This window comes from Panicum virgatum, chromosome 4N (genome assembly GCF_016808335.1).
Source record: "Panicum virgatum strain AP13 chromosome 4N, P.virgatum_v5, whole genome shotgun sequence".
Lineage (NCBI taxonomy): Eukaryota > Viridiplantae > Streptophyta > Magnoliopsida > Poales > Poaceae > Panicum > Panicum virgatum.
The window spans coordinates 885,223-896,047 of record NC_053148.1 but is presented as its reverse complement, the minus strand read 5'-3'; the positions used below and the strand labels follow the sequence as shown (position 1 = coordinate 896,047).

The 10,825-nt window shown below is 48.7% G+C and overlaps 1 protein-coding gene across 1 annotated transcript; it reads right to left on the bottom strand.

Annotated features, from left to right (window-relative positions):
- Positions 1-562: 562 nt before the first annotated feature.
- LOC120669009 (cellulose synthase-like protein D2) lies at positions 563-5,823 on the bottom strand. Its single transcript, XM_039948837.1, has 4 exons — positions 5,555-5,823; positions 4,131-5,115; positions 2,760-3,567; positions 563-2,534 (listed from the first exon to the last, which is right to left on the bottom strand). The coding sequence occupies exons 2-4, from the start codon at positions 5,081-5,083 to the stop codon at positions 777-779; spliced, it is 3,519 nt and encodes a 1,172-aa protein (XP_039804771.1). The 5' UTR covers positions 5,084-5,115; positions 5,555-5,823; the 3' UTR covers positions 563-776.
- Between the last annotated feature and the right edge of the window lie 5,002 nt (positions 5,824-10,825).

The window sequence follows — 10,825 nt, the reverse complement described above, 5'->3', positions numbered from 1 at the left end:
TGATCTATCATGCAAAATTTAGATCTAACATGATTGATTCGTCGATGGAGCCTGTGTACGTGTGAGTGTAACATTTTGTTTTTCTTGGGGAATGAAACGAACATGATTGGAGCCTTTGCATACTTGAGTTTGCATCATTTTGTGACATATGAAGGAACCACCGTGAGTTTATAATGTTATTTTGGAATGATATGGGATGCATACCTGAACATTTCAAGATCTAACTTGTGATGTGTATGACAAACTTGAAGAAATTATATTTCCAAACAAGAGAGATCGACATGTAACAAATGTTTCAAGCTACCAGCATATAACAAATAAACGTGCACATAATTGAATCCTAAAGAAATAGAGGAGGACAGAGATTTTCATGAATGCGTACATGCAAGCTCCTGCTAGATCCACGGAAGCAGCATGTAGGTAGTTAGGATAGCCGGCTGGTTTTTCCTTAATTAATTAGTTATTTAGTTTTTCTCCTAATATTCAATGGCTAAGATCTATTAGAACTCTTACCTCCTAAAAGGTAATCGGAGTACTGTAGCAAAACCAAACACGGGCACGGTGAAACAACTTGAAAATTTGTACTCGTTTCATGGTCCAGCAGAGCCAATTCTCATCTCATATCGGAACAGTACAGTGCAAAAAATAAAGAACAAAAGAACTATTGTAACTCATGACAGCACTATGGATTTTAACATAAGCACCTAGCCTTCCTTTTCAGCAGTCAGAAATCCCCCTTCCCACCAGCGCAAAGCAAGGAATGTAACGATGACCGCTCACGGGAACGTGAACGATCCACCGATCTGGGAATTCTGCGAGGGCGGGTTGATGGCCACCCACAGCAGCGAGATGGTGATGGACAGGAGGCCGGCCCAGACGAAGACGATGGTCGGCGTCCGGCCCCTCCGCCCCATCAGCCCCTTGGCGAACGGGTACAGGTGGGCCAGCACCCAGAAGCTGAAGAACACGCCACCCAGGAGCTTGCTCCACTGCGGGATCTCACTGTAGATGGTCCGGCTGAACCCCACCGCGATGGCGATCAGGTTCACCATCATGATCACGATCGGCGGGATCATCAGCGACGTCCACTTGACGATGTACAGGTCTGCAAACTCGTCGTCCACATCATCACCGCCTGACTTGGATGTCAGCGTGAAGGAGATCTCGATGCCGGCAATCACCTTCAGAAGGCCCTGCAGCACAGCGGCCAGATGGGCGCTCGTTCCTCCGATCAGCCAGAACTGCTCGTTCCGCCACCACTCCTCCAGGCTGATCCCTGACCACTTGATCTCCAGCACCGCGAGCATGCACAGAGTCAGGGTGATCACCAGCAGGTATGTCAGGAAGGTCACGTTGAGTTGCTTCACGATGAACTGCCCAGAGAAGAGGGACAGCGCTGGCAGGAAGCAGTACACAATGAGGAAGATTGATGTGAATGGGTAGATGCCGACATTCAGGTACGCGATCCTCTGAAGAAACTTCATCTTGCGGCTTGCGAGCAGAGCATTGTTGCGGGAGAAGAAGATTTCCACTGAACCAGTAGCCCATCGGAGCACCTGGTGGAGCCGGTCAGTGAGATTAATTGGTGCTGTGCCACGGAAAGCATCACGCTTAGTGACACAGTACACAGATTTCCATCCACGATTGTGCATCCGGTACCCAGTGACCACATCCTCTGTGACTGAACCATAAATCCAACCAACACGGTGGCCCCACTCAGTCTTGTCTTCGTACCAGCAAGAGATGACACTGATGGCCTCAGCAACCGTGGAGGCATCAAGAAGGTCGCGGGGCACAGTGAGAGCACCCGGAGGGCGGCCATTCTTGACACCAGGGTGATCAGCTAGCGGACGCCCTTGGAATTCAGCAATTGGAATAGAGTTGATAAGGAAGTTCGAGTTACCAAACTTCTTTGGGAATGATGACATGTTCATTTCATCCTCATCAAAGTCTGCCATCCGCAGAGCCCGGGTTTCTTCCGGTGCAGCAGCTGAAGTTTTGACCTTGCGTCTCTGAGGGAAGCAACAGCTGCAACAGCCACCATGCTCCTTGGTGCGGGGAGGGTCAAATCCATATAGTGCAACACGGCGGAAAAGACAGCCAGTGCCCACATAGACTGGTCCCATGAGACCATCCAGTGCACGCATGTTGACATCAAAGAAGACAGTGTTGTGGTTAGCATACCGATCAGATGGATCAATGCCCTCAAACCGCTGTGGGAACTGGACATAACCAATACGGTCACCACCACGGTCCATCATGAAGCACATGCCTTCCCGGAAAGCTTGGGAGTTGTAAACATAGTGGTCGCAGTCAAGGTTGAGGATGAAGGGGCCATTTGACATCACAGCGGACGAACGGACTAGGGCGTTCATCGCACCAGCCTTCTTGTTGTGATCATAACCAGGGCGCTTCTCTCGGGACACGTAGACCAACATTGGCAAACGGATGTCAACCTCAGTGAAATCAAGAGGTCTGCCTTCTTCACCAGGGTTCCCATACAAGGGATCATCACTAGGAGGTTTCAACATCACCTGAAGCATAGAGCAACAGTGGTCAGCTGGGTGCCTTTTAAGTTTGCAGAGAACTAGAGTAGCAGATTCAATTATATTTCCTACTGTTTATATGCAGCTACATAATTTGCTGATTAAAAATACTAAGACTGGTGTATGTACAAGAGATTCTTAAGTTATGATACATTCTTATTTATGTACAGAAGCTACATACAGAACAGAATTGGGAAAAGGAAACATGTATACCTGAATTATTCCAGCATGGTCACCACGGGTATGCTCAGCGGAAGGCTGAATCCAGGTACCAGGCCAATGCGTGCCATCAGCCATCCAGGTGGCCTTAGGGATCTTAACAGGCTCCACTGCATCATCAAGAGCAGCCTCTCGCTGCCTTTTCATGGCCTTGATTTCCTCCCTGGCATGGTATGCATCAGATCGACGGCGGATTGAATCAGGCAGCCCATTGATCCTGACCTTGAACTCATCGTACTCCCTCTTCACCCTCCTTCTGTCCTTGACAAAGTCCGGACGCACCTTGTTCTTGTATGGATCCTTCTTCAGGTTGAAGTAGCTCTCAGGATTGCGAGGCTCAATGTTGTGCTTGCGACAGAAAGGAACCCACATGTTGGCAAAGCTTGCAGCTTCAGCCATGGCTTCAAATGTCAGGAGAGCTCCTCCATCATCAGAAACATAGCAAGAAAGCTTCTCCACAGGGTAATTAGCAGCAAGGATGGAGAGGATAGTGTTTGCTGTGACCAATGGAGGTTCTTTCTCTGGATCAGCAGTGGACACAAATATATCGAGCCCTGGTAGATCTGATCGTCCAGTAGGGTTCGACGGAGTTGGAGTCTCAAACTTGTCTTTCAGGACAGCAAGGTCGGTTGCTCGGTTCACAGGGCACAGCTTTGGCAACTGATCGAGTAGCCATGAAAAGCCAAACCAGAGTTCACAAACAACAGACATGCCCCACAGCCACATTGCGTCCTCATTTTTGTGCTTAATTCTCCATGCAAGGAACAGACCAAGGACGGCCATACGGATTAGAATGAGAAGTCTGCAGGAAGCAACAAAACAGGGTTAATCTACAAAAAAAATGTTATGAAACAATTGTGTATCCGCGGAACTCAATGGAAACATGTGTGCCAGCCAATGCAAGTATCTACTGCGCTGTTGAGGACATCGAAAAGCACAAGTTGGGGGAGCCTTCAGTAATTTCAACAACAAAAACATACAAAATTGAATACAGTACTAAGCACTAAGTTCATAGGTTTGGAAGATAGTAAGAGATCTGAAGACGAAGCACAGATCTAAGTATCTAACAGCCCAACTAACCCCCTAGTTTATTCAACAGATGCTACAATATGACAACTGGGAATAATCTACACAGATCTAAGTATCTAACAGCCCAACTAACCCCCTAGTTTATTCAACAGATGCTACAATATGACAACTGGGAATAATCTACACATGCAGGTCTAACCAAAGTTTGACTAACAATCAGAGTGCTATATTTTGAACATAAATAAAATCAAATGGATCATAGACAGAACAATGAATTTCAAATCTGATGATCAAAGTAGTCTTCTATGTGCACATGAACCTAATCAAGATTCATACCTGTATGGGCTAAGGACGCCAGCAGGGATGGAAAGCTTCCGAGTGAGCGGCCTCCATGGCTTGGTGGTGAACTCGGCAGGCTGGCCATCGGCTCCACCTAGCCCGCCTCCAGCACCACCACCACTCTCCACCTCATTCTCCTTGGGCCAAATGGCATTGCCATACCCATATGTCCCTTTCGTCTCGAAGAGCCAGCGGTTGTGATCCCAGTCCCCGGTCTGGCTCCTGGTCATTGCCTTCTGCGATCGCATTATCGACAGCCGCCTCTCCATCCTGGACGCTGCAGCGCCACCGGCACCAGGTGGGGGTGGCAGTGACAAGGTGGCCCTTGTCCCCGCAGCCCCGCCGACCACATCCTCCAGCTCCGTGTTCTTGTAAGGCTCCTTGCAGCCAGGGCAGACTGCGCCGCCATTCTTGACAGCGTCACCGAAGCACTCGGCGCAGATCTTGAAGTCACACTCGCAAGGGAGGATGTCCTCGCCGCGCTCGTCGCTCATGACCTTGGCGTCGCATCCGTTGATGGCGCAGGAGGATCCCTTGGCGCCGGCCATCTGCGGGTGGCTGGCCTCGGACTCGATGACCTTGTCCATGAGGTGGGCGCGCGTGACGCTGTTGAAGCCGCCGGTGAAGAGCGAGTTAGAGACGTACTGCTCCTCGACACGGGCGGAGATGGCGGGGTCCATGGGCTGGTTGTCGGGCGTGGCCGGGATGTGGACGTGGTAGCTGTGGAACTCCTGGTGGTCGGGCGAGAAGTCGGGGCTGCCGCCGAGCTCGCTGTCGAGGTCGTCGCGGGAGTAGCTGACGTAGCGGCCGGAGTGGGTGCGGCGGGCGAAGGTGACCATGGGGCGGTCGGCGGCGGGGGCCTGGGCGCCGCGGCCGTCCTCGCCGGAGTAGGACATGCGCGAGAGGCGGCTGCTGTTGCTGTGGCGGAGGCCGCCGCCGTTGGAGGCCATGGCGTGGAGCTACGGATCGGTCAGTGGTTGATCTGCGCGAGCAGGAACAAATCAGATTAAGCTTCAGAAATTGGGAAAGAGCGACCCTTTCCTTTTACACGCATGTGAGAGGTAAAAAAAATGGAAGATTTTGGTTAAAAGGATCACAAGTTTCCCCCGTGGAAAAGCAGCAAATCAGACAGGGATCGAGAAATCCGGCCGGAATCCCGGGTGAAGATTCAAACTTGGGCAGCGAAACGACACACAGGAATGACGGGGCCGCACAAATCTGACGATAAAAGGCGCGCAATCCGAAGCAAGAAATAAGCACGCGCAGAAAGCCCACCCAAAAGTAAATAAAAATCCCAACTTTATCAACGGATTGAAGACTGCCGCAGACGGATGAAAGAATCCAGAAGCAGCCACTCACAAGGCCACAGATTCTGATGTTACTATGTTAGAACAGAAGAGGTAGTACCAGCGGGTTCTTACCATTCGACGGAGGGCGGGTCAAAGGCGCAAGCAGGAGGGAGAGAGTAATGGCGGCGTATGGTGTGCTCCTCCTCCTTGATTGAACTAGTCTCTGATGAAGGAACTGAAGGGAGGAGGAGGGGACAGGCCGGCGGTGGCAATGGGGAAGCTCTGGGGACGGAGCGAGGGGGGAAGGGGGAGGGGGGAGTACTAGTAGTGGGGATGGGAAGGGGTGGATTCGGTGAGCTCCGAGCACCGAGTGGGGGGGAGTAGACGAAGTCCGCAGGAAGCAGGCAGCAAGCAAGAACGAGTACGCGGAGGAAAAGGGTGGAACACGCATCCAATCGCTTGCCTCACATGGGATGGGATTGGGGAGACGAGGAGGCGGTGCCAAAAAAATTCAAACAAAAGGGAGCGGCCTCATTGTTTTTTTTCCAGTTGTTTTCTTATTTGTTTAATGATGAAAGCTTCCCGTTAAAGCCTCTTTTGGCTTGGCTCACGCCTGGGAAAAGAGCAGCTGTACAAGCAACGGGACGGAAGCGCGTCCAAGCCGTGCAAGAGCCAGCTGGTGCAGCAGCGGCGGTCAGCTCCCTCTGCGTGCTGCCGGTGAACGCGCCTGGTCCCGTGCATCTGCAAGCAATTTTGCATGCTCGAGTGAGTTTGCCTTGTTTGTTTAGGATTTCTTTTCCCTTCTCCATGTTCGTTGTGAATTCAGGCGACGTGGTCATTGCACTTGCACCCTGTATTTCAGGGTCCTCTGTGCTGCCCTAGATTGGCATGCTAAGGATTGGATAAAGAAAAAATTGCTTATTTGATACTACTAAAATTCCTAATTCCTTCTTTGGTCTTCGAAAGTTCAAAATTCTCTATTTGACACTAGATCTAAGTTTCTTTCTTAATATGACACTCTGTTAGTTTTTCCGTCCAATATCTGTCGACTGCCTGGTAAAAAGACAAATATACCCCTATCAAAGAACGACGGCAGCGCTGCTCATAAGCCATATCGTTGGCACGCAGCTCCGGCCACGCACGGCCTCCGGCAGTGCAAGCCCAGCCATCCTCTTGGCGAAGCCGAGCTCAGCCTCCCCTCGTCCTCTTTCATCTGTGTACTACGTATTGGCCCCATCATAAGCAGATTACTCTATTCAGATACTACTCCCTCCGTCCTAAAATATAAGCATTTGTTGACTTCTGTTGATCATATTTGACCATTCATATCCACAAGATTCGCCAGCTAAAGAAAACACAGTTAGCCTTCTCGAATCCTCTCCCTTCACTACAGGACAAAGAGGCGAAAAGAGAGGCGACTGAGGGGGCGACGCGTCTTCTCGCCGGCGAGGCCGCCGTTCCCTTCCGCCTCCGGTGGCCGTCTGGCCATCGGAGGGTAGGGGAACGGTGGTTCTCCAACCGGTGATGTAGAATAGGTCCCTGTAATTCTAGGGTTTCGTTTCCCGGCGTCGGTTGCAAGGTGAGGGCGGCGGCACCACAGTGGAATAAGGTCCTCCGGCTCTTCCTCAACCTCGTCGTCCTCTGCTCCGAGGCCGGCGATGAGCTTGTGGGGTTCGTCCTCGTCGGATTTGGAGACCACGCCGGTGCTTCAGATCTACTCGAGGCTTGTACAGGAGCGTGCCGTCGACCTGTGACGGCGGCGGCCCAGGTTCTTCGTTCCTCGCTTTTTGATTGAGTTGATGCTCGCCTTGTTCGTTTTCTTGCTGGTGTGGTTTGAAGTGGAAGGGTGTGCGGAGGCGTGGGGAGTGCCAGATTGGGAGGTCCGACGGTTGCTACTCTTTCAGCGGAGATCTTTTGCAGCTTTCAAATTCCGTGTCCGATCTTCGATCTGGGGGACGGTGGATGGAGGTTGGCTGCTTCGATCTACAGAGCTGCGAGCGACTGGGCGGCGTCGGCTCGGCGAGAGGTTGACGAAGAACAGTTGCGGTAGTAGGGGTCTTGATGTAAATCTTATTTTTGTCAGGGTTCTTTCCGCAAGAATGGATTGTACTGCGCTTGTTACTTTTTAATATATATGGTACATCCTTCTCGCAAAAAAAAATTTGACCATCCATCTTATTCAAAAAATTTGAGAAAATATTATTTATTTTGTTATGACATGTTTTATCATCATATATATATTTGAAGTATATCTTAATTGTTTTTATTTTTTTTAATTTTTTTCGAATAATACGAATGATCAAACATAATCAACAGAAATCAATAAATACTTATATTTTGGGACGGAGGTAGTAGTAGCTACCAGCTGGGCTGGGCTGGGGTCGATCAATTCGCTAGGAACGCTCGAGTTTTTGGTGCTACCTGTTTCACCGACCGACGAATCGACGATGTTGTGGTGGACAGGACAAAAAAAAATGAAACAGCAAGCATGGACAGGCTGTATATCAGTTTTGGTTGAAGGCCGGCTTTGGCGTTGGACTGCATGAAGCAAATGGCACTAGATCGTCAAGTGAGGCTATCCAGTTGCAAGCTGGGAATGAATCCAATGGCACCAGAGCAGAGCATAACAAGAAGCCATTACGTTTACTGGTCAGGGCCCGTTTGGTTTCTCTATGCTAGTTTTTAGCACGATTTTTTTTTTGCATGTATAGAGTACTAAATGAAATTTATTTGTAAAAATATTTTATGGATGGGTGTAACTTTTTGCGATGAATTTAATAATAGTAATTAATCAATGATTGGCTATAGTAATGCTACAGTAAATATCCTCTAATTATACGGTCAAAGGTCTTATTAGATTCATCTCGCGAAGTAGCGTAAAGGTTATGGAGTTAGTTTTATAAACTATTTTTATTTAGTGCCTCTAATTATTGGTCAAAATCTGTGCAATGTGTGCTACGACCCAAACCAAACATCGATTGATTGATCAAATAATTTCTGGGCGGCCGGCTGATCGATCCAAATCGATCTCAAACGGTTGGATCGGATTTACGGCTTCTAAATTATAGCCCTCACGTAATACATTTACTATCAATTCTGTGCAAAATGTTCGAAAGATCCGTCTAAACAGTGTACCGAATTACTAATATGGTAATATATCTATCATCACTGGAGTATTATCTACTCCAAACACAAACAAGACACTGGTACTTTGGTTTCATGCATGGGTGAAAAACAAAACAAGATACCATAGTTTTACGCGACCAACGCCGTACGCGTTCAGTTGCCCCATGCGTCGATTCGCGGCAGCTTTAATAATTTGCCGTCTGGCCACGGTGATATATAAACAAGCTGATCGATACCAGTATAAGTAAGGTCCCCATTTGCCTCCTCGTTAGTTTTATAGTTTTAGTACTTCCTCCTTCCCAAAAAAAACGGTTCATTTAGCTTTTAAAATGTATTCTACAAAGACTGTTATACAGCCAATCAAATATATAAATAGATGCTATTCTTTTATTTTCAATACATTTATATTTGTTAAAAATCTTAGGAACAATAAACAATGTGATTTTCAATTACAACTACTTTAATTAATTAGAGATAACAATGTCATTTTTCACTCTGAAATATTTTAAACAAACAATCTTTATAGAGCGGATAGAGTTATACAAATGATGTATTACGTTATGTTCAAGGTAGCTTTACCGGCTCCACTATCACCATCATATCGTTGTGTTCGCTTGGCTTGTCAGCAGTACTGTTCTCTCATACTAAATCAGCCACCAGCCAGTCAGCAGTACTATTATCTCATAACAAATCATCACCAACCATCAGCCACTGCCAAGCGAACACAACGAATGATGGTGTTCAAACCACCCATAGATCTGTAGTTATACTTATTCCGGCCCAAAATATAAGGTGTGATCTTAGATCAATCTTGTTGCAGTTTCATGAAAAATTTATGGGTAATTTTGCTAATGTGATAGAATATTTATGAGGAGAGAAGAGAGAGTTTCATGAAATGTGAGAGGAGTTTCATCTCATGAAACTCATTTCACTCGGTTACTTATTTTTTTGCTCTAGATAATCGTATAATGAAACCATGCATTAAGACACTGCCTTTTTATTTTTATATTTTTTAAAAATATTTTTTACAAAAATATATTTTTGGTTTCACAATTTACAGTTTTATACCCCTACCGCCCGGCAGGGTGGCGGCAGGGGGCCGACCGCCCGTCTGCGGGGCGGCCGCCCCCCTGCCGGGCGGTAGGGACCTATATGTAATTAAAATTTGAGTGCTATCGCATGGAGGCCCCTACAGCCCGGCAGGGGGCGGCAGGCAGGCCGACCGCCCAGCAGGGGGCGGCAGGCTCCCCCAATATAAAAGCTGAGGTCCCCCACACCTGCATTTGCAGCAAACAACATCCATAGAGGGAAAAAGAAGGGACGTGGGGTGAGAGAGGGAGTTGCAACAACGAAATCCTACCGGATTTTGCACTTGTGATCTAATATAATTGAGATGCATGCATGGTGCTCATCCATCGCATGCAGCTGGAAGCCGCTTGTCGCTACGGCCGGATGCCGCATGGCATAAGGATGGGAACACAAGCAAAAAGGAAGGAACAAGCACAACACAACAGTTTTCTTCTCCGACCGGCATGGCCTGCACCACCATGACGATGGGCGGGCAGCAGGTGCGGGGCCCAGCACGGAAGGAACATGCAGGCGTCCGGTCGGGCGCATTCCCAGGCGTGATGTGTTCAACAACCAACGCGCCGTATCTCTCTCGCTCGTCAGCAGCAGTAGCAGCACGTGCTCCTACCTGCCAGGCTGCCACCCGCCGTCGCCGCGTTTGCCACCCGCCGCCATGCAGCCCACAGATACACCAGCCTGCTCAGGCCCAGGTTGCTTCTCTTTGGGCTGCTGCTGGCCCAGGCAATCCATCCAGCCTGCTGCTTAGCTCCATTCGGCATTGCTTGATGAGAAGCAGCTAGCCTCCACAGACATGTAACGTCGCTGCATGAGCTCCTGCAGAAATTACAAAGCCTGTCGGAATCTTTATTGGGCTGGGAGAAGCACACTTTCGGCCATGTTCGCAGAGAGTTACAGAAGCTAGAGAGGGAGTTGGACCGGTTGAGAAACATGCCTAATCGGTCAAGTCCTTCACATGCAGAGCTGAAAATTGTAAGTGGCTGCAGCGTGGGTTCCATGTTGATCCGTTGACACATGTGATCACTGTCCAGTCTCTTGTTAATTGGGAGGTAGAAAGTGAATTATGGGAATTAATGATGATACACAGCACTGATGACTGGCAGAAGTACATGCAAGCAGATCTAGAGCGTGGGTGGCCTCTGGCCATTCTTGTTCAAATCCGGGAGAAGACACAAAATGAAATCCAACATT